General features: G+C 52.2%; 1 protein-coding gene across 2 annotated transcripts in view; it reads right to left on the reverse strand.

The window, feature by feature from the left end:
- Positions 1 to 24,226, reverse strand: part of LOC147112717 (synaptotagmin-like protein 2) — a 252,889-nt gene that overhangs the window by 149,029 nt on the left and 79,634 nt on the right. For both annotated transcript variants that reach the window (XM_085997307.1, XM_085997306.1), the window contains exon 5: positions 21,646 to 21,694. In XM_085997307.1, the coding sequence (XP_085853433.1) occupies positions 21,646 to 21,694 (49 nt within the window). The remainder of the gene's footprint in view (positions 1 to 21,645; positions 21,695 to 24,226) is intronic.

Raw genomic sequence — 24,226 nt, forward strand, 5'->3', positions numbered from 1 at the left:
GGAGAGGCGGTGATCGGGGGGGGGGGGGAGAGAGACGGTGATCGGGGGGGGGAGGAGAGACGGTGATCGGGGGGAGGAGAGGCGGTGATCGGGGGGAGGAGAGGCGGTGATCGGGGGGGAGGAGAGGCGGGTGATCAGGGGGGAGGAGAGGCGGTGATCGGGGGGAGGAGAGGCGGTGATCGGGGGGGGAGAGGCGGTGATCGGGGGGGAGGAGAGGCGGGTGATCGGGGGGGAGGAGAGGCGGTGATCAGGGGGGAGGAGAGGCGGTGATCGGGGGGGAGGAGAGGCGGTGATCGGGGGGGAGGAGAGGCGGTGATCGGGGGGGAGGAGAGGCGGTGATCGGGGGGGGAGAGGCGGTGATCGGGGGGGGAGAGGCGGTGATCGGGGGGAGGAGAGGCGGTGATCGGGGGGGAGGAGAGGCGGTGATCGGGGGGGGAGGAGAGGCGGTGATCGGGGGGGAGGATAGGCGGTGATCGGGGGGGAGGAGAGGCGGTGATCGGGGGGAGGATAGGCGGTGATCGGGGGGGGAGGAGAGGCGGTGATCGGGGGGGGAGGAGAGGCGGGTGATCGGGGGGGAGGAGAGGCGGTGATGGGGGGGGAGGAGAGGCGGTGATGGGGGGGGAGGAGAGGCGGTGATCGGGGGGAGGAGAGCGGTGATCGGGGGGGAGGAGAGGCGGTGATCGGGGGGAGGAGAGGCGGTGATCGGGGGGGGGAGAGGCGGTGATCGGGAGGGAGAGAGGCGGTGATCGGGGGGGAGGAGAGGCGGTGATCGGGGGGGGAGGAGAGGCGGTGATCGGGGAGGAGGAGAGGCGGTGATCGGGGGGGGGAGGAGAGGCGGTGATCGGGGGGGAGGAGAGGCTGTGATCGGGGGGAGGAGAGGCGGTGATCGGGGGGGGAGGAGAGGCGGTGATCGGGGGGGGAGGAGAGGCTGTGATCGGGGGGGAGGAGAGGCTGTGATCGGGGAGGAGAGGCGGTGATCGGGGGGGAGGAGAGGCGGTGATCGGGAGGGAGGAGAGGCGGTGATCGGGGGGGGAGGAGAGGCGGTGATCGGGGGGGGAGGAGAGGCGGTGATCGGGGGGAGGAGAGGCGGTTGATCGGGGAGGAGGAGAGGCGGTGATCGGGGGGGTGGGGGGGAGAGGCGGTGATCGGGGGGGAGAGAGGCTGTGATCGGGGAGGAGGAGAGGCGGTGATCGGGGGGGAGGAGAGGCTGTGGTCGGGGGGGAGGAGAGGCGGTGATCGGGGGGGAGGAGAGGCTGTGATCGGCGGGGAGGAGAGGCTGTGATCGGGGAGGAGGAGAGGCTGTGATTGGGGGGGAGGAGAGGCTGTGATCGGGGAGGAGGAGAGGCGGTGATCGGGGGGGGGAGGAGAGGTGGTGATCGGGGGGGAGGAGAGGCTGTGATCGGGGAGGAGGAGAGGCGGTGATCGGGAGGGAGGAGAGGCGGTGATCGGGGGGGAGGAGAGGCGGTGATCGGGGGGGGGAGGAGAGGCGCTGATCGGGGGGGGAGGAGAGGCGGTGATCGGGAGGGAGGAGAGGTGGTGATCGGGGGGGAGGAGAGGCGGTGATCGGGGGGGGAGGAGAGGCTGTGATCGGGGAGGAGAGGCGATGATCGGGGGGGAGGAGAGGCGGTGATCGGGGAGGAGGAGAGGCGGTGATCGGGGGGGAGGAGAGGCTGTGATCGGGGAGGAGGAGAGGCGGTGATCGGGGGGGAGGAGAGGCGGTGATCGGGGGGGAGGAGAGGCTGTGATCGGGGAGGAGGAGAGGCGGTGATCGGGGGGGGGGAGGAGAGGCGGTGATCGGGGGGGAGGAGAGGCGGTGATCGGGGAGGGGGAGGAGAGGCTGTGATGGGGGGGGAGGAGAGGCTGTGATCGGGGGGGGAGGAGAGGCTGTGATCGGGGGGGGAGGAGAGGCGGTGATCGGGGGGGGAGGAGAGGCGGTGATCGGGGGGGAGGAGAGGCGGTGATCGGGGGGGGAGGAGAGGCGGTGATCGGGGGGGAGGAGAGGCGGTGATCGGGGAGGAGAGGCAGTGATCGGCGGGGGGAGAGCCGGTGATCGGGGGGGGGGGAGAGGCGGTGATCGGGGGGGGGGGGGAGAGGCGGTGATCCGGGGGGGGGGTGGAGAGGCGGTGATCGGGGTGGGGGGGAGAGGCGGTGATCGGGGGGGAGGAGAGGCGGTGATCGGGGGGGAGGAGAGGCGGTGATCGGGGGGGGAGGAGAGGCGGTGATCGGGAGGGAGGAGAGGCGGTGATCGGGGGGGAGGAGAGGCGGTGATCGGGGGGGGAGGAGAGGCGGTGATCGGGGAGGAGGAGAGGCGGTGATCGGGGGGGGGGAGGAGAGGCGGTGATCGGGGGGGAGGAGAGGCTGTGATCGGGGGGGAGGAGAGGCGGTGATCGGGGGGGGAGGAGAGGCGGTGATCGGGGGGGGAGGAGAGGCTGTGATCGGGGGGGAGGAGAGGCTGTGATCGGGGAGGAGAGGCGGTGATCGGGGGGGAGGAGAGGCGGTGATCGGGAGGGAGGAGAGGCGGTGATCGGGGGGTGAGGAGAGGCGGTGATCGGGGGGGGAGGAGAGGCGGTGATCGGGGGGGAGGAGAGGCGGTGATCGGGGAGGAGGAGAGGCGGTGATCGGGGGGGTGGGGGGGAGAGGCGGTGATCGGGGGGGAGGAGAGGCTGTGATCGGGGAGGAGGAGAGGCGGTGATCGGGGGGGAGGAGAGGCTGTGGTCGGGGGGGAGGAGAGGCGGTGATCGGGGGGGAGGAGAGGCTGTGATCGGCGGGGAGGAGAGGCTGTGATCGGGGAGGAGGAGAGGCTGTGATCGGGGGGGAGGAGAGGCTGTGATCGGGGAGGAGGAGAGGCGGTGATCGGGGGGGGGAGGAGAGGTGGTGATCGGGGGGGAGGAGAGGCTGTGATCGGGGAGGAGGAGAGGCGGTGATCGGGAGGGAGGAGAGGCGGTGATCGGGGGGGAGGAGAGGCGGTGATCGGGGGGGGGAGGAGAGGCGCTGATCGGGGGGGGGAGGAGAGGCGGTGATCGGGAGGGAGGAGAGGCGGTGATCGGGGGGGAGGAGAGGCGGTGATCGGGGGGGGAGGAGAGGCTGTGATCGGGGAGGAGAGGCGATGATCGGGGGGGAGGAGAGGCGGTGATCGGGGAGGAGGAGAGGCGGTGATCGGGGGGGGAGGAGAGGCTGTGATCGGGGAGGAGGAGAGGCGGTGATCGGGGGGGAGGAGAGGCGGTGATCGGGGGGGAGGAGAGGCTGTGATCGGGGAGGAGGAGAGGCGGTGATCGGGGGGGGGGAGGAGAGGCGGTGATCGGGGGGGAGGAGAGGCGGTGATCGGGGAGGGGGAGGAGAGGCTGTGATGGGGGGGAGGAGAGGCTGTGATCGGGGGGGGAGGAGAGGCTGTGATCGGGGGGGGAGGAGAGGCGGTGATCGGGGGGGGAGGAGAGGCGGTGATCGGGGGGGAGGAGAGGCGGTGATCGGGGGGGGAGGAGAGGCGGTGATCGGGGGGGAGGAGAGGCGGTGATCGGGGAGGAGAGGCAGTGATCGGCGGGGGGAGAGCCGGTGATCGGGGGGGGGGAGAGGCGGTGATCGGGGGGGGGGGGAGAGGCGGTGATCCGGGGGGGGGTGGAGAGGCGGTGATCGGGGTGGGGGGGAGAGGCGGTGATCGGGGGGTGGGGGGGAGAGAGACGGTGATCGGGGGGGGGAGGAGAGACGGTGATCGGGGGGGAGGAGAGGCGGTGATCGGGGGGAGGAGAGGCGGTGATCGGGGGGGAGGAGAGGCGGTGATCAGGGGGGAGGAGAGGCGGTGATCGGGGGGGAGGAGAGGCGGTGATCGGGGGGGGAGAGGCGGTGATCGGGGGGGAGGAGAGGCGGTGATCGGGGGGGAGGAGAGGCGGTGATCAGGGGGGAGGAGAGGCGGTGATCGGGGGGGAGGAGAGGCGGTGATCGGGGGGGAGGAGAGGCGGTGATCGGGGGGGAGGAGAGGCGGTGATCGGGGGGGGAGAGGCGGTGATCGGGGGGGGGAGAGGCGGTGATCGGGGGGGAGGAGAGGCGGTGATCGGGGGGGAGGAGAGGCGGTGATCGGGGGGGAGGAGAGGCGGTGATCGGGGGGGAGGAGAGGCGGTGATCGGGGGGGAGGAGAGGCGGTGATCGGGGGGGAGGAGAGGCGGTGATCGGGGGGGAGGAGAGGCGGTGATCGGGGGGGGGAGAGGCGGTGATCTGCGGGGAGGAGAGGCGGTGATCGGGGGGGAGGAGAGGCGGTGATCGGGGGGGAGGAGAGGCGGTGATCGGGGGGGAGGAGAGGCGGTGATCGGGGGGGAGGAGAGGCGGTGATCGGGGGGGGAGAGGCGGTGATCGGGGGGGAGGAGAGGCGGTGATCGGGGGGGAGGAGAGGCGGTGATCAGGGGGGAGGAGAGGCGGTGATCGGGGGGGAGGAGAGGCGGTGATCAGGGGGGAGGAGAGGCGGTGATCGGGGGGGAGGAGAGGCGGTGATCGGGGGGGAGGAGAGGCGGTGATCGGGGGGGAGGAGAGGCGGTGATCAGGGGGGAGGAGAGGCGGTGATCGGGGGGGAGGAGAGGCGGTGATCGGGGGGGAGGAGAGGCGGTGATCGGGGGGGAGGAGAGGCGGTGATCTGGGGGGAGGAGAGGCGGTGATCGGGGGGGAGGAGAGGCGGTGATCGGGGGGGAGGAGAGGCGGTGATCGGGGGGGAGGAGAGGCGGTGATCGGGGGGGAGGAGAGGCGGTGATCGGGGGGGAGGAGAGGCGGTGATCGGGGGGGAGGAGAGGCGGTGATCGGAGGGGAGGAGAGGCGGTGATCGGGGGGGAGGAGAGGCGGTGATCGGGGGGGGTGGAGAGGCGGTGATCGGGGGGGAGGAGAGGCGGTGATCGGGGGGGAGGAGAGGCGGTAATCGGGGGGGAGGAGAGGCGGTAATCGGGGGGGAGGAGGGGAATGGCGGTGATCGGGGGGAGGAGGGGAATGGCGGTGATCGGGGGAGGAGGGGAATGGCGGTGATCGGGGGGAGGAGGGGAATGGCGGTGATCGGGGGGAGGAGGGGAATGGCGGTGATCGGGGGGAGGAGGGGAATGGCGGTGATCGGGGGGAGGAGGGGAATGGCGGTGATCGGGGGGGTAGGAGAGGCGGTGATCGGGGGGGAGGAGAGGCGGTGATGGGGGGGCAGGAGAGGCGGTGATCGGGGGGAGGAGGGGAATGGCGGTGATCGGGGGGAGGAGGGGAATGGCGGTGATCGGGGGGAGGAGGGGAATGGCGGTGATCGGGGGGAGGAGGGGAATGGCGGTGATCGGGGGGAGGAGGGGAATGGCGGTGATCGGGGGGAGGAGGGGAATGGCAGTGATCGGGGGGGGAGGAGAGGCGGTGATCGGGGGGGAGGAGAGGCGGTGATGGGGGGGAGGAGAGGTGGTGATCGGGGGGGAGGAGAATGGCGGTGATCAGGGGGGAGGAGAGGCGGTGATCGGGGGGGAGGAGAGGCGGTGATCGGGGGGGAGGAGAGGCGGTGATCGGGGGGGGAGGAGAGGCGGTGATCGGGGGGGAGGAGAGGCGGTGATCGGGGGGGAGGAGAGGCGGTGATCAGGGGGGAGGGGAGGCGGTGATCGGGGGGGAGGAGAGGCGGTGATCGGGGGGGGAGAGGCGGTGATCGGGGGGGAGGAGAGGCGGTGATCGGGGGGGAGGAGAGGCGGTGATCGGGGGGGAGGAGAGGCGGTGATCGGGGGGGAGGAGAGGCGGTGATCGGGGGGGAGGAGAGGCGGTGATCGGGGGGGAGGAGAGGCGGTGATCGGGGGGGAGGAGAGGCGGTGATCGGAGGGGAGGAGAGGCGGTGATCGGGGGGGAGGAGAGGCGGTGATCGGGGGGGGAGGAGAGGCGCTGATCGGGGGGGAGGAGAGGCGGTGATCGGGGGGGAGGAGAGGCGGTAATCGGGGGGGAGGAGAGGCGGTAATCGGGGGGGAGGAGGGGAATGGCGGTGATCGGGGGGAGGAGGGGAATGGCGGTGATCGGGGGAGGAGGGGAATGGCGGTGATCGGGGGGAGGAGGGGAATGGCGGTGATCGGGGGGAGGAGGGGAATGGCGGTGATCGGGGGGAGGAGGGGAATGGCGGTGATCGGGGGGAGGAGGGGAATGGCGGTGATCGGGGGGGTAGGAGAGGCGGTGATCGGGGGGGAGGAGAGGCGGTGATGGGGGGGCAGGAGAGGCGGTGATCGGGGGGAGGAGGGGAATGGCGGTGATCGGGGGGAGGAGGGGAATGGCGGTGATCGGGGGGAGGAGGGGAATGGCGGTGATCGGGGGGAGGAGGGGAATGGCGGTGATCGGGGGGAGGAGGGGAATGGCGGTGATCGGGGGGAGGAGGGGAATGGCGGTGATCGGGGGGAGGAGGGGAATGGCAGTGATCGGGGGGGAGGAGAGGCGGTGATCGGGGGGGAGGAGAGGCGGTGATGGGGGGGAGGAGAGGCGGTGATCGGGGGGGAGGAGAATGGCGGTGATCAGGGGGGAGGAGAGGCGGTGATCGGGGGGGAGGGGAATGGCGGTGATCGGGGCGGGGAGAGGCGGTGATCGGGGGGGTGAGGGGAATGGCGGTGATCGGGGGGTGAGGGGAATGGCGGTGATCGGGGGGTGAGGGGAATGGCGGTGATCGGGGGGTGAGGGGAATGGCGGTGATCGGGGGGTGAGGGGAATGGCGGTGATCGGGGGGGGAGAGGCGGTGATCCGGGGGGAGGGGAATGGCGGTGATCGGGGGGTGAGGGGAATGGCGGTGATCGGGGGGTGAGGGGAATGGCGGTGATCGGGGGGGAAAGAGAGGCGGTGATCGGGGGGGAAAGAGAGGCGGTGATCGGGGGGGGAGGTGAATGGCGGTGATCGGGGGGGGAGGGGAATGGCGGTGATCGGGGGGAGGGGAATGGCGGTGATCGGGGGGGAGGGGAATGGCGGTGATCGGGGGGGAGGGTAATGGCGGTGATTGGTGTTGTGTATGTACCTTTAAGAGAATAACTGGTCTCAGACTGCAGTACCGGCAGTGACCACCCCTGTATAAAAGGCGCTAGTAAGCCTCTGTAGTTTCAGTTTCCCGATTGACTTCAATCAGTAAAGACTTGTTTTGTTCAACTCCTGCTGTCCGTGTCTCAATCATTCACGGACATAATACTGGCAACGAGCAGATACGAACTTACCTACAGTCTACACCACCTCCTGGGATCCATTCCTGCAGCGAAGTGAGCATAGGTCGAGGCCAGAAGGAAGAAAGAAGCAGTAGAAACGGGCGTCAACCGTGGGCATCCGCCCCTGTGTTAGCGGAGTTGAAGATTGCTGGAGAAGCTGTCGAAAGCGGGGCCTGGTTCCTGTCGACGGTGCTTCAGCTAATCGGGCTGGTGGCAGGTAATACATTGATCCTTCCTGGGCTGCTGCAGTCGCGAACTCGAGCGGGTGGCTTGCAACGGGGCCCAGCAGCGTTGTCAGGAAGAGGAGAGAGAGAGGGTGGAGCACACAGGGCGCGGCCGGTGCTACGAAGCTGGGCTGCGTATAGACCTGAGAAGAGGGAGGCAAGAGTCCCACAGGGTTGTTCCACGACGGGAAAATATTTTTTTTTTTAAAGAAATATTAAACGCGCAAGAAACCGCGAGGAGCTGCAGGTTGCAACGGGAACCGCAGAAAGCAGCGCTAGCAACAGCGGGGAAGAAGGCAAAGCGCGGGAGGCGCCATCTTAATCAGCGGGGAAGAAGGCAAAGCGCGGGAGGTGCCATTTTAGACTTTCAAGATGCCGAAGACTGGCTGTATCACTGCCTTTGATAATACAATAGAGGACTGGACCACGTATGTGGAAAGAGTCGAGGTATATTGCGAGGCAAACGAAATAGCCGATGAGAAAAAGGCATCGGTATTGCTAAACTTAATGGGCGCTAGAACGTATGGCCTGTTGCGGGACCTGATTACTCCAGCCAAACCGAAGGCGAAGAGTTTTAACAAAATTGTTGCTGTCCTACAGGAACACCTAAACCCTGCACCGCTGTTGATAGCAGAAAGATTTAAATTCCACAGGGGAACTCAGCATAAAGATGTGAGCAATGCTGAGTACCTTACGGAACTACGCAAGCTATCAAAGCACTGCCAGTTCGGAGCAGGACTGGCAGATACCCTATGGGACAAATTTGTCTGTGGACTCCTGAGTGAAGGAACACAGAAGAAGTTACTCTCAGAGAAACAGCTGACGCTAGATAAGGCTTTCAGCGTGGCAGTATCGTACGAAGCAGCAGCCAGGGGAGCTGCGGAAATTCAACAAAAGCCACAGGAATACGGCACCCACGAAATGACACGGGGATTTGCAAAATGTTATCGCTGCGGCAGAACTAACCATGACCAGAAGGACTGCTGGTCCAAGGACAAAATATGCAGGCAATGCGGAAAGATGGGACACATTGCACGAGTTTGCAGGTCTGGGAAGAAGACCAGCGACAACAAAAAGGCTACTAAGGAACCGTACAAGAAAATACAAAAGATGACGGACAGTAGTTCCGAAGACCAGATGAGCGATAGTGAATCCGGGAACAGGAGACTAAGCTGTCTCAAACTTCACAATGTAATCGCAAAAGAGGATCACCGAACCATTTGGGTCACCCTCACGATAGCAGGGTCCCATGTTAAAATCGAATTGGATACAGGATCAGCGCTAACCGTCATGAATCGACGAGACTACGAGCGGCTATTCTCACACATATCCTTGAGAGAGACATCCATCGTCTTGACGACGTATACGGGGCAAAAAGTATACCCAAGAGGAAAAATAAGGGTGCCTGTCGAATACAACAGCAAGAAAATACGGAAATTGTATCTCTACATACTGCCAAATGGTGGACCACCGTTATTGGGACGTGAATGGATCAGGAAGATAAGCTTAGATTGGCACTCCATTCATGCAATGACGGTGGATGGTAAAAAAGATGAAGACGTCACTCCTGGACGATTGTCAACAATCTTAGCTAACGCCAAAGAGGTATTTCAACAAGAACTGGGCACTCTTAAAGGCATAACCGCCTCGATAAAAATAGAAGAGAATGCAATTCCCAAGTTTTTCAAAGCAAGACCGGTACCATATGCAATTCGCCCAGCCGTCGAGGCAGAGCTGGAGAATCTGGAGAAGGCAGGCGTGTTGTCTAAGGTCAACTGGAGCGAGTGGGCGACACCCATCGTTCCTGTCATGAAGAAAACGTTAAGCAATAAGTCTGAGGAGCCAAGGAAGGTTCGCATCTGTGGGGACTTCTAGGTGACGGTGAACCCAGTCCTTCACACAGTACAATATCCTCTTCCAAGGATAGAAGACATCTTCGCCTCACTATCTGGAGGGAAGCGTTTTACAAAAATTGACCTAGCACAAGCATATTTGCAGGTGGAGGTTGAAGAATCCTCTAGGAAATATCTCACGATAAACACTCACAAAGGTCTTTACCAGTATCATCGATTGGTATTCGGAGTAGCATCGGCTCCGGCGATATGGCAAAGAGCGATGGAACAAGTCCTGCAAGGAATCCGGGGACTCAGTGTTACTTGGACGACATCCTTGTGACAGGTGAAGATGACAGTGAACACCTTAACAACCTAGAACAGGTGCTCACTAGACTACGGGAACATGGGCTACGAGCCAACCGCCCCAAGTGCGATTTTTTAAGAAACAGATATCGTATTGTGGCCACGTGATTGATGAAGAAGGGTTACATAAGTCCCCTGACAAAATTGAAGCGGTTGTTAAGGCCCCAGCGCCTGAAAATGTGTCGCAACTGAGGTAATTCCTCGGATTGGTGAATTACTACCATAAGTTTTTGCCGAATTTGTCGACAATTCTGCACCCACTGAACGCCCTACTATGAACGGGAGTAGCATGGAAATGGAGCAATGACTGTAAGCGGGCCTTTCAGAAGAGTAAGGACTTAATCACTTCAAGAGAAGTATTGGCTCACTACAACCCAGCACTGCCGATCAGACTGGCGTGTGATGCGTCTCCCTACGGCATTGGGGCTGTACTGTCACATAAATTCCTTGATGGTTTAGAGAGGCCGATAGCTTTTGCGTCATGCTCGTTAACTTCTGCCGAGCGTAACTACGCCCAGATTGACAAGAGAGGCCCTCAGCCTAGTGTGGGGGGTGAAGAAGTTCAATCACTACCTGCACGGTCAAAAATTTACTCTACTAACCGATCATCAACCTCTTGTCCCCATTTTCAACCCTCAGAAGGGCGTACCGATAATGACAGCGCAACGGCTGCAGAGGTGGTCCCTTTTCCTAGGGGCACACCAATATCACATCGAGTACAAAGGAACTAAACAGCATGGGAATGCTGATGGATTGTCACGCCTACCATTGCCGACGGTGGAAGAAGAAGACCTTGCAGTGGATCCAATGGAGTTATTCCATTCGACCATAGTCGAATGTCTCCCTGTGACGAATGCAAACATAGAAAAGGAAACACGGAATGACCCGACATTATCACGGGTCTATGATTTAACGGTGAAGGGATGGCCAGCACATGGCGAACCACTGCTGCCAGCATTCTCGCCGAGAAGAGAACAGCTGTCAGTGTGCAGAGGAACCTTGATGTGTGGATCCAGAGTAGTAATTCCACCTAGGTTGATGGATAGAGTGCTCAATGAGCTTCATGAGGGTCATCTGGGTGGGGTAAAAATGAAGAACTTAGCCAGAGCGTTTGTGTGGTGGCTGGGAATCGATAGAGAAATCGAAGAGATGACCAAGAGCTGTACAGGATGCCAGAAGGTCCAAAACGCCCCACCACAAGCTCCTCTACATCCATGGGAGTGGCCCTCATCTCCATGGCAAAGGGTGCACATTGATTTTGCTGGTCCCTTCATGGACTCGATGTTTTTAATTGCGGTGGATGCACATTCAAAGTGGCCAGAGGTAATAAAAATGTCCTCAACCACCACAGAAAAAACTATCACAGTTTTACGAACCATATTCGCCAGGAATGGGCTGCCTGAACAGATTTGCTCTGACAATGGACCACAGTTTGTGTCTGAAGAGTTCCGGAGGTTCTTAAAGAACAATGGTGTTAAGCATTACACATCTGCCCCATATCATCCAGCCACTAATGGATTGGCTGAGAGGTTTGTTCAAACATTCAAGAAGGCAATCAAGGCAATGTGTAATGAAGACATACCCCTACAACACAAGGTGGACAACTTCTTGTTTGCCTACCGGAATGCGACACATGCGGTTACCAACCAAACTGCAGCCATGATGTTCTTCAATCGAAGACTACGATGCTGCTTGGATTTGGTTAAGCCAAACGTCCGAAGAGATGTGGAGAACAGGCAGTTTCAGAATATGAATGAAAGGCTGACCAGGAGTTTTAAGATAGGTCAACCAGTTTTGGCCCGTGACTACCGCACTGAGAAATGGCAGCCAGGAACGATTTGTACATGGCAAGGACCTCTCATGTATACCGTGGACGTTGGAGAGAGCATTGTAAGACGCCATGCTGACCAGATTCTAGAGTCACTGGAAAACGTCAACTCCACACCACGATCTGATACACCTGGCAATGAAATCGACGTACCAATTGCAGCTACTGCAGAATCGGTGATATTGGAAGATGAACCAAACAACGACATTGATCCCGACTCAACATTGCCAGAAGAACCTGATACCCCAAAGAGGCGTTGTCCAGACAAAATCAGGAAGCCTCCTCAAAGACTGAACTTATAATTGCTTAAACTTAACCAATGTATCTAGCAACCGTAATTGTGATTGTAATTAGTTATCATTTAGTTGTTAAATGAATGTTATGTACTGTTTATCTAAAAGGGGAGGAATTGTTGTGTATGTACCTTTAAGAGAATAACTGGTCTCAGACTGCAGTACCGGCAGTGACCACCCCTGTATAAAAGGCGCTAGTAAGCCTCTGTAGTTTCAGTTTCCCGATTGACTTCAATCAGTAAAGACTTGTTTTGTTCAACTCCTGCTGTCCATGTCTCAATCATTCACGGACATAATAATTGGGGGGTGGGGGAGGGGTCTGGGGGGGCAGTGAGCTTTTGATTAATGTGGGTTCAGTTATGCAAATGTGAAAAACTTACCTTGTAGGTCACAGGTGATGTAAATGTTTGGTTTTACTGAGTGCCTCAGGGCAAACCAATCTTGAAGTAGGTACCTAAAACAGTCGCTCAGCCTCCTAGTTACATATACATTATAGAATATACGGCACAGAGACAGGCCATTCGGCCCAACCAGTCCATGACGTGGGTCGTATTTCCATCTGCAAAGGGCCTAACGCCTGTTTCAGGCCTGGGCCCCTATTTATTTTCCTTTCCCCATATGGCGGGGGGCGCATTTCCAGATGGAAAGGTGCCGTGCTTCCTGCCCGCCATATTGGGGACTTAGTAGGATAGTTAACCTGGATACCCAAATTTATATGCTCAAGTGTCGAAACTGAACTATTACATTTTCTCAGTGAGCAGTCTTTTCAACATAGTGCCCCCTAATGGAGAGTTACTATAACCCTATATTGCAGCCAACACAATAGAAACTTCCATTTTATCTATTTTAAATGTAAATAAGAAAGCATAGAACAAGAAAAGGTCATTCAGACGCCGAGGCCCAATGCTTCCTCAGACGATCGTTAATTGACCCCGAGTCTCAATCAAGTTAATCTCCTGAGGAAAAGTTTTGCATAAAAATTTATGGTTCTCAAAATATAGTCAAGCTAAACTCTTGACTTTTGATCTATTTATCCCAATGTCTCCCCTATTCAATCCTGGCCACCTCCACTTCACAAGTGGCATTGCACCCCAAACCCACTGAGCACCAGAATTATGGGCTGCAGGACCACCCTTAATAAACAGCAAAGAAAGACATGGTTATGTTAGAACCACTCTGTGTCTTGAGACAAAAATTGGATAATAAAAATGATTACTGAAATCAGTTCACAATCCCCTTGAGGAATTGAGTCGTCTCTTTCAGCTATTTGAAGGTTTCGGGAGCTAATTCAATTGAACAACATTTTTAAAAGAACAATTTCCTGCACCATCTTACAATGCTTTGAGATTCCTCTCCTACATAAACCACTACATAGCATTACTATAACAAAATCCCAACTTTATAGGCAATTTCTTTTAGTTTTCTACAGCTTGAATCACAATAGATGCATTAATGAAAAGCAAAAATTAGGTGCCAGATGTTAGAATTACCGGGATTGGAAGGAAATTTTCAAGCATAATTCATCAACATTAGCCCTAATACACCATCCATCATGTTTGTTACGGAATAGAATGTATTTTTAATGAGAGGTTCTCACATTAACATCACGTCTGCCATTTTGAGTAGAGCAGTAGAAGGAATGTTACTTATGTGACATTATACTTGCCACACTGACAGCATTTATGATTCATGAACAAGAACATATCATTGTTATAATAATGTGCTTGTCTTAAGGGTTATGTGGAAATTATTTCATTAAGTTGACTCACTTCCCTTAGTTTTCCTCAACTTCTAATTGAATTTCAATCCCGATCCGTTCTAGCAGGACTCGACTACATATTTGTGTTCCTGTGTAGTGAGGTGCTCATTTCTAATGAATAACCGCGTTATCTTTATTGGCCCAGAACTTGGTGTCGGGGGTTTGCCGCGCGTGCAAGCCCCCGATGTGCACTTACCCGGCGCGCCGACATCTGAAACCTGGCCCGCAGTGGATTTCCTGTCAGTGGCCCGGTTCTGATGTCGGCGCGCTGTGCTAACCTGACCCAGCAGCATAGTTAGTGCGATGTGTCGGCTGGGATCAGGTGAGCACTGTTCAGCCAATCAGGGGAGGGGAAACTTCATTCATAAGTTTGATAGTAAAGACTGTCAAACTCATGAGAAGTACTGCACCCCAAAACACTACTTAAACTTTAAATAAAATTTTAAAAAGCATCCCAATCATTAAATTAACTATGAATAACTTTAAAAAACTATTTTAAACAATTAATCAAATTTTTGAAAAAAAAGGGTCTAAAACTAAACGTACCTTACTGTAGATTCTTTAAAAATAATAAACCTGTGGAAAAAAAAATTCTAAATTGTACTAAAAGACCACTTACCTATAAAACTAAGTACTTACGTGTGGTTTTTCAATGCGTAAAAACCGGAGCCCTTTACACATGCGCAAATCTGTAAAAATACAGGAAATCCAAGTCGCACGCGCTGCCCAATACTGCGCATGCGTTCAGCCTCTTAACCCCTTGGGTCAGAGGACAGGAAATGCCGGTTTTCAGCGCATGCGCTGTGCATGCTGAAAACCGGCAATTCCTCCTGGCACACGCGTGAGTACCCCGTCCGTACTCACGCGTTGTGACAGGAATTACTGGGCCAATAAGTTGTTGATGTGCTACTGGTTACTGCTGCTAAATGAGGTCACAACAGTTCTTTTATACAAAGGAGCCAAAATTCCTCGGCGTTTCTTCCAGTCCCCTGGCAGGAGATGAGCAGAACCTCCCAGAAACAGTGGAGGCTCAGTTCAGCCCGAGCCCCGACCATTTCTGGGAGTCTCCTATTTGCCTGGTAAAAGGGCAGAGCTGCCATCCATTCCTTACAAGGCAAATGATGGTGAAGGGGATTGAGGCAGGGTTGGGGGATGGCGGGAGCCAGGTCATGCTTTTTTGGCTCAGAGAGGACCCAGCGTATCAACGGAGGCAATATTCCGAGTCAGTTAGAAACAGAAAAATAGGAGCAGGAGTAGGGCATTCGGCCCTTCGAGTCTACTCCGCCATACATGGCTGATCCTCTATCTCAATACCATATTCCCGCTCTCTCCTCATACCCCTCGATACCTTTTGCATCTAGAAATCTATCTATTTCCTTCTTAAAGTATATTCAGTGACTTCCTCCACAGTCTTCTGTGGTAGAGAATTCCATAGGTTCACCACCCTCTGAGTGAAGAAATTTCTCCTCATCTCAGTCCTAAATGTCCTACCCCATATCCTGGGACTGTGACCCCCTCATTCTAGACCCCCCAGCCAGAGGAAACATTCTCCCTGCATCCAGTCTGTCTAGCCTTGTCAGAATTTTATACGTTTCAATGAGATCCCCTCTCATTCTTCTAAACTCTAGTGAATACAGGCCTAGTCGACCCAATCTCTCCTCATACGACAGGACTGCTATCCCAGGAATCAGTCTGGTGAACCTTCGCTGCACTCCCTCTATGGCAAGTATATCCTTTCTTAGGTAAGGAGACCAAAACTGCACACAGTACTCCAGGTGTGGTCTCACCAAGGCCCTGTATAACTGTAGTAAGACAGCCTTGCTCCTGTACTCAAATCCACTTGCAATGAAGGCCAACATACCATTTGCCTTCCCAACTGCTTGCTGCACCTGCATGTTTGCTTTCAGTGACTGGTGTACAAGAACATCCAGGTCCCTTTGTGCATCAACATTTCCCAATCTATCACCATTTAAATAATACTCTGCCTTTCTGTTTTTCCTACCGAAGTGGATAACTTCACATTTATCCACGTTATACTGCATCTGCCATGTATTTGCCCACTCACTCAACTTGTCTAAATCGCCTTGAAGCCTCTTTCCATCCTCCTCACAACTCACAATCCCACCTAGTTTCGTGTCGTCAGCAAACTTGGAAATATTACATTTGGTTCCCTCATCCAAATCATTGATATATATTGTGAATAGCTGGGGCCCAAGCACTGATCCCTGCGGTACCCCACTAGTCACTGCCTGCCATCCCGAAAAAGACCCATTTATTCCTACTCTCTGTTTCCTGTCTGTTAACCAATTTTCAATCCATGCCAGTATATTACCCCCAATCCCATGTGCTTTAATTTTGCACACTAACCTCTTATGTGCGACTTTATCAAAGGCCTTCTGAAAATCCAAATACACCACATCCACTGGTTCTCCCTTATCTATTCTACCAGTTACTCCCTCAAAAAACTCCAGTCGGTTGTCAAACACAATTTCCCTTTCATAAATCCATGTTGATTTTGTCTAATCCTGTTGATATTTTCTAAGTGTCCTGTTATCACATCCTTTATAATATAGACTCCAGCATTTTCCCTACTACTGATGTTAGGCTAACCGGTCTGTAGTTCACTGTTTTCTCTCTACCTCCTTTTTTAAATTGGTGGGGTTACATTTGCCACCCTCCAATCTGCAGGAACTGTTCCATAATCTATAGAATTTTAGAAGATTCTATAGATTATGTATCCACTATTTCCATGGCTACCTCTTTTAGTACTCTGAGATGCAGATTATCAGGCCCTGGGGATTTATCGGCTTTCAGTCCCATTAATTTCTCCAGCACTATTTTTTTGCTAATACTAATTTCCTTTAATTCCTCCTTCTCACTAAACCCTTGGTTCCCTTGCATTTCTGGGAAGTTATTTGTGTCCTCTTCCGGGAAGACAGAACCAAAGTATTTGTTTAATTGCTCTGCCATTTACTTGTTCCCCATTATAAGTTCTCCCGTTTCTGACTGTAAGGGACCTACATTTGTCTTCACTAATGTTTTTGTTTTACATACTTAGTTGAGGCGTACCAGCCTCCAGACGGGTGGCTTTGCCCCTGCCAAAGAAGCAGCCTGAACCCCAGAAGAAAAGGATATTTGTGGGGGGAGGGGGGGAGAATTTCAAGGTCAGCCCCCTTACACAGGAGGCTGCAGAAACTATTGCTGGATGAGTGAGTGCTGGATTCCAATTTCCATTGGTAGGCAGGCTTCAAAAATATTCCCATCAGTCCCATTCTTCCGCTGACCCCGCAAACTCCTCCAGGTCAGTGCTTGAAGAGTATGGTGGGATCACTCCCAGTATAACCGTCGGGATTGCAACCCAGGGAGTTTCAGCCCCAAGCTCTGTATATCATTAACAGTGGATAATGGCCCCATAAGCAGTTATTTTGTGTAGTAACAAGTTTAACATTTGAGGTCTAGAGTTATATTATGCATTTACTGCACATACACTGATGGTGTGACTACCTCTTGAATCTATCAAATAAATATATATTACATCTGCACACACACACAGTAGATTGGTATTACAAGGGTAAATTCAGGATCATTGAACTCAGCCTATAATGTTATCTTTGAGACTCAAACAAAACATTTTAGAAAAGTGGATAACTCTTTCAGAGAGCCAGTACAGGTGCGATGACCGCACAGGCCCCTGTGCACTTCCAGCAAAGTAATACGGGTGGAACAGGAGCAGCTCCAAGGAATCTTCCAGCATATGGTTCTAAAAGGTGGCTCTTACAGGTCTCACTGGAGAACCACTGAAATAGTTCCTAAATTTACTGCTGTATCAGATAGCCATTATATACAGGCTTTCTATTAATTGCAGACCTTCAGTCAAGATTCTTTATGCAGAGCCTGGTTAAAGAAACTGCTTTTCTTTGAATAGTGAAATGGAATCTTTTAAGTTCATTTGAATAGATGAGGCCTCAGTTTAATGTCTCATTCGAAAGTACAAAAGGGTGTAAAAGATTCATAGCTTAGTAAATAAGGAAGCATTCATTAACCAGCTAAGATCAGGTCTGAAGACCACTGATTAACTCAATGTTCAGTGTCCATACTTTATAGCCACTTTTATACTAGTGCTGTTTTAATGTTCAGGATTCTGGTATGCCAACTCCTGCCATTTATATTACAAACTTGGCTCCTTTATCTTGATGATAAAATAGTAGAATAGTAGACCCACGTAACTTTTCATGACGTTTTGAAAAGACAGACAGAATGGAAAAGGAGGGGGCGGGGGTAGCCCTGATAATGAATAATGACATAAGGACAGTAGCGAGAAAGGACCTCGGCTTGGAAGGTCAGGAAGTAGAAATCAGTATGGGTGGAAATTAGGAATAACAAGGGGCAGAAAACATTGGTGGGAGTAATATATAGACCCCCTAACAGTAGCTATAACATTAGACAGAAAATTAATCAAGAAATAATAGGAGCTTGTAACAAAGGTAATGCAATAATCATGGGGGACTTTAATCTTCATATAGATTGGACAAATCAAATTGGCAAAGGTAGTCTGAAGGCCGATTTCATGGAATGCATTCAGGACAGTTTCCTAGAACAATAAGTCATGGAACCAAGCAGGGAAACAGGCTATTTTAGATTTTGTATTGTGTAATGAGACAGGGTTAATTAGCAATCTCATAGTAAAGGATCCTCTGGGCAGAGTGATCATAGTATGATACAATTTCACTTTAAGTTTGAGAATGACTTGCCTTAGACCGAAACTGGAGTTTTAAACTTAAATAAAGCTAATTACATAGGTATGAGGGGCAAGTTGGCTCAGGTAGATTGGAAAAATAAATTCAAACGTATGGTGGTAGATAAGCAGTGGCTAGCATTTAAAGAAATATTTCATAATTCTCAACAAAAATAAATTCCATTGAGATACAAAAATTCCACGGGAAAAGTGATCCATCTGTGGCTAACTAAAGAAGTTAAGGATAGCATTAGATTGAAAGAAAAAGCTTATAATGTTGCGAAGAATAGTAGTAAGCCTGAGGATTGGGAGAGCTTTAGAAGCCAGTAAAGGATGACCAAAAAATTGATAAAGGGAAAAAATAGAACGAGAGAAAACTAGCAAGAAATATAACAACAGATTGTAAGAGCTTCTACAAGTATGTAAAAAGGAAGAGAGTAGCAAAAGTAAACATTGGTCCCTTAGAGGCTGAGACAGGAGACATTATTATGGGGAATAAGGAAATGGCAGAAACGTTAAACAAATATTGTGCATCTGTCTTCACAGTAGAAGGCACAAAAAGCATACCAAAAATGGTGGAGAACCAAGGGTCTAATGAGGGTGAGGAACTTAACGTAATTAATATAAGTAGAGAAAAAGTACTAGAGAAACTAATGGGGCGAAAAGCTGATAAATCCCCTGGACCTGACAGCCTACATCCTAGGGTTCTAAAAGAGGTGGTTGCAGAGATAGTGGATGCATTGGGTTTGACCTTCCAAAATTCCCTAGATTCTGGAATGGTCCCAGCACATTGGAAGGTTGCAAATGTAACACCGCTATTCAAGAAAGGGTGGAGAGAGAAAACAAGGAACTACAGGCCAGTTAGCCTGACATCAGTCATTGGGAAAATGCTGGAATCCATTGTTAAGGAAGTGGTATCAGGGCACTTAGAAAATCATAACATGATTAAGCAGAGTCAACATGGTTATGTTGGACAAATTTAGAGTTTTTTTTGAGGATGTAACTGGTAGGGTAGCTAAAGGGGAATCAGTGGATGCAGTATATTTGGATTTCCAAAAGGCATTTGATAAGGTGCCACATAAAAGATTATTACACAAGATAAGGGCTCATGGGGTTGGGGGTAATACAGTAGCATGGATAGAGGATTGGTTAATGGACAGAAAACAGAGAGTAGGGATAAACGGATCATTTTCAGGTTGGCAGGTTGTAACTAGTGGATGCCGCAAGGATCAGTGCTGGGGCCTCAGCTATTTACAATCTATATTAATGACCTAGATGAAGGGACTGAATGTAATGTATTCAAATTTGCTGATGATACAAAGCTAGGTGGGACAGTAAGCTGTGAGGAGAACACAAAGGGCTGGATTTTGCCAACGGGGAGCTTTTGGAGGTGGGACTCCCACTTGTCGGGTTTTAGTCCCGCCTCCATCGACTTCTGGCCAACCCACGCTATTTTCCCTTGATTGACCTTGTTAAGCCCGCCAAGCGGGCTTAGCAGACCCATTAAGGGAAAGCCGGTGACAGAGAACGTCAGTGTATGACGTTTCATCTGTCAAAACTTTTTGACAGATGAATTGTCATCGTTTGACAGCTCTGTGAAGCTGTCAAACACTGACATTCTCTGTTGTTTGATGAGTTCTTGTATTCAAGACTCATCAAACCTCTTTCTTCAGCAAAAATCAGATGGCTGTTGCATTGGAGAATGCAGCTGCCATCTGTCATCTCTGCCGGTGAGATGTCGGTGTCTCCGGTTCCCCAACTGTTGAAGCCTGCAGGAAAAAACAAAGGTAAGTAAACATTTTCTATCACTTTTCACTCACCTCACATACTTAGCTCTCCACACTTGCACCCATCACTCACCTCCACAGCACACATTTGGACCCCTCCGACCGCCGCAGGCCTGCTGCTTGCCTCGCTGATCCTGGCGGGCTTTCCAGACATCAGGAAGCCCGCACTTGCAGGGGTAAGATGGGGGATAATCCTCTTAACTGCCTGTTAACTACCTGTTAACAGGCAGTTAAGTGGCTGTAATCCCCTTCCCACCTCGGGGAGGCGGCTCCCAGCGCGGGTCGGGTACCGTCTCCTGGGAAGATGGCTCGGAGGCGGGTTGGGGGCGGAATGGGCACCTGCCCCCAGATTCTGCCATTTTCCTGGCAGTCCCGCCTCCAAACCCACCTCCTCAGGGCTGGCAAAATTCCCCCCAAAGAATCTGCAAAGGGATATAGATATACTAAGTGAGAGGACAGTAAGGTGGCAGATGGAGTATAATGTAGGGAAATGTGAGGTTATTCACTTTGGTAGGAAGAATAGAAAAATAGAATATTTTTTAAATGATGAGAAACTTTTAAATGTTGGTGTTGAGAGAGATTTGGGTGTCCTCGTGCAAGAAACAGAAGGTTAGCATGCAGGCACAGCAAGCAATAAGGAAGGCAAATGGCATGTTGGCTTTTATTGCAAGGGGGTTGGAGTATAAGAGTAAGGAAGTCTTGTTACAATTGTACAGGGCCTTGGTGAGACCACACCTGGGGTACTGTGCTCAGTTTTGGTCTCCTTATCGAAGGAAGGAAATACTTGCCTTGGAGGCGGTGCAATAAAGGTTCACTAGATTGATTCCTGTGATGAGAGGGCTGTCCAATGATGAGAGATTGTGTAGAATGGGCCTATACTCTCTGGAGTTTAGAAGAATGAGAGCTGATCTCATTGAAACATACAAGATTCTGAAGAGGATTGACTGGGTAGATGCCGAGAGGTTGTTTCCCCTGGCTGGAGAGTCTAGAACTAGGGGGCATAGTCTCAGAATAAGGGGTAGGCCATTTCAGACTAAGATGAGGAGAAATGTATTCACTCAGAGGGTTGTGAATCTTTGGAATTCTCTGCTCCAGAGGGCTGTGGATGCTGAGCCTTTGGTATATTCAAGGCTGAGATAGATAGATTTTTGGACTCTAGGGGAATCGAGATCGAGCAGGAAAGTGGAGTTGAGGTCGATGATCAGCCATGATCTTATTGAATGGCAGAGCAGGCTCAAGGAGCCATATGGCCAACTCCAGCTCCTATTTCTTATGTTCTTAAAACTGGGATAAGGGACCAGATTGAGCAGTATATATAACAGAGGCCAGTTCATGGAGCCTAGACGTACAGAATTGAAACTAAAAACAGTGCCAGTATAAAAATGGCTTATGGTTAAAACATCTAGAAATATAATTTTTCAGCCTCAGCAATTATGAATAGCTCCACAGCTAGAAAATATTTGATGCTGGGCCTCATTAGATAAATACTGTAGATAGTGTTCAAAGAATAAATATATGGAATGTGCTTTTGGAAATAAGATAATGAGCTCACATATTTCTCTTATGTTGTTTGTAAAGCGTTTTTTTTGAGTTGCACAGAAACATTCAAGCATTAGAATTCAATGCTTCTTAAATTTGCCTCTCAAAATAGCAGTATAAATGTTGAGTACCTTCCCATGTCCTCGCTTCATCTTTCACTGCACGTCTGTCTGCAGTGGCCTACATTTGGGGAAAAATGAGAAAAAAATTAAATCGGAATGTGATCTGGCGAAAACAATTTTACTACGTGCATCTGCAATAACCCTTTGAGCTTCTTAAATTTGCAGCTGTTTTATTGGTTTTGCAGTTCACTGTCAGTTCTAGCAAGTTGTCTTTATAAATTGAAAATCAGCCAACCAATAATCGCTGTATAGCTGGACTGACCGACACACAGCCACAGCAGTAACATTTAGACAATATCTCGAAGAGAATGAACAGATGAGAGCACCCAAATTCACCAAACAAGGGGCATATATCTATTAAAATACTCCAGGATAAGGTCCTTGCTCTTGATTATTAATCTGCAGAATTCAGCTCTATACATAATTTTTTTTTTAATCCACAGGGGTTCGGCTGAGCCTCTGTCCATCCCTGGAGTTTCTAACATACCTTTAATTTTTGTTTCCAAATTACACATAAGGCTATCTTGCTATCAATTACTAGGTGAGATCAGGACAGTTTCAAACCTTGTTGTAGATAGAGGACAGCACAAACAGCGGGCTTTTTTACAGAGGCATACCAATCTCACAGACCGGCAGCGGCGTTCTGGAGCCACGTCACGATTCAAAAAGTGACACGGGCAAGAGGAAGCAGCTGTTTGGGTGAGTTCGGCCAGGGGAGTATTTATACTACTCTATAGTTTGACAGTTAAGATTAATAGTTTATAAAATTTAGAAGGTCTTAATTTTTGTGGTTATAGTTTCTAAGTATATCATTTAGTTGTAGTGTAATTAGTGGTATTGATTTGATTTAATTTAAATTAATTGAAGGGCAAGTCATGGCAGGACAGCTCGGCCCCGTGGCATGCCCCTGCGCTATGTGGGAAATCAGGGACACTTTCTGTGTCCCAGATGACCATGTGTGCGGGAAGTGTATCCAGCTGCAGCTACTGAGAGATCACATTGCAGTGCTGGAGCTGCAAATGGATACATACTGGAGCATTCGCAATGCTGAGGATATCGTGGATAATACGTTTAGGGAGTTGGTCACACCGCAGGTAAAGGCTGCACAGGCAGGAAGGGAATGGGTGACCACCAGGCAGTGTAGTAGATGCAGGCAGGTAGTGTAGGGGTCCCCTGTGGCCATCCCCCTCTCAAACAGATATACCACTTTGGATATTGTTGAGGGAGATGACTTATCGGGGGAAGGCAGCAGCAGCCAACTTCCTGGCACCATGGGTGGTTCTGCTGCACAGGACAGCAGGAAAAAGAGTGGGAGAGCTATAGTGATAGGGGATACTATTGTAAGGGGAATATATAGGCATTTCTGCAGCCGCAAACGAGACTCCAGGATGGTATGTTGCCTCCCTGGTGCAAGGGTCAAGGATATCTCGGGGCAGCTGCAGGGCATTCTGGAGGGGGAGGGTGAACAACCAGTTGTGGTGGTGCATATAGGTACCAACGATATAGGTAAAAAAACGGGATGATGTCCTAAAAGCTGAATATAGGGAGTTAGGAGGTAAATTAAAAAATAGGACATCAAAAGGTAGTAATCTCAGGATTGCTACCAGTGCCATGTGCTAGTCAGAGTAGAAATAGAAGGATATTGCAGATGAATACGTGGCTAGAGGAATGGTGCAAGGGGGAGGGATTCAAATTCCTGGGACATTGGAACCGGTTCTGGGGGAGGTGGGACCAGTACACACTGGACAGTTTGCACCTGGGCGGGTCCGGGACCAATGTCCTAAGGGGAGTGTTTGCTAGTGCTCTTGGGGAGGGTTTAAACTAAAATGGTAGGGGGTTGGGAACCTGTGCAGGGAGACAAAGGACAGTGAAGCAAGGATAGAAACAAAAGACAGGAGGGAGAAAAGCAAAAGTGGAAGGCAGAGAAATCAAGGGTGTAAATCAAACAGGGCTACAGTAAATAATAATTCTAAATGGACTAAGAGTGTTAAAAAAAAAAGCCTGAAGGCTTTGTGTCTTAATGCGATGAGCATTCGTAATAAGGTGGATGAATTCGCTGCACAAATAGATGTAAACGGATATGATGTTATTGGAATTACGGAGACACGGCTCCAGGGAGATCAAGGCTGGGAATTCAACATCCAGGGGTATTCAATATTCAGGAAGGACAGGCAAAAAGGAAAAGGAGGTGGGGTAGCATTGCTGGTTAAAGAGGAGATTAACACAATAGTAAGGAAGGATATTAGCTCTGATGATGTGGAATCTGTATGGGTAGAGCTGAGAAATACCAAGGGGCAGAAAACATTAGTGGGAGTTGTATACAGACCCCCAAACAGTAATGCAGAAGTTGGGGATGGCATTAAATGGGAACTTAGAGATGCGTGCAATAAGGGCACAACAGTTATCATGGCTGACTTTAATCTACATATAGATTGGGCTAACCAAATTAGTAACAATACTGTAGAGGAGGATATCCTAGAGTGTATACGGGATGGTTTCCTGGACCAATATGTCGAGGAACCAACTAGAGATCAGGCCATCTTAGACTGGGTATTATATAATGAGAAAGGATTAATTAGCAATGTTGTTG

Source organism: Somniosus microcephalus, chromosome 9 (genome assembly GCF_052327205.1).
Source record: "Somniosus microcephalus isolate GS21.2 chromosome 9, FLI_Smic_1.0, whole genome shotgun sequence".
NCBI lineage: Eukaryota > Metazoa > Chordata > Chondrichthyes > Squaliformes > Somniosidae > Somniosus > Somniosus microcephalus.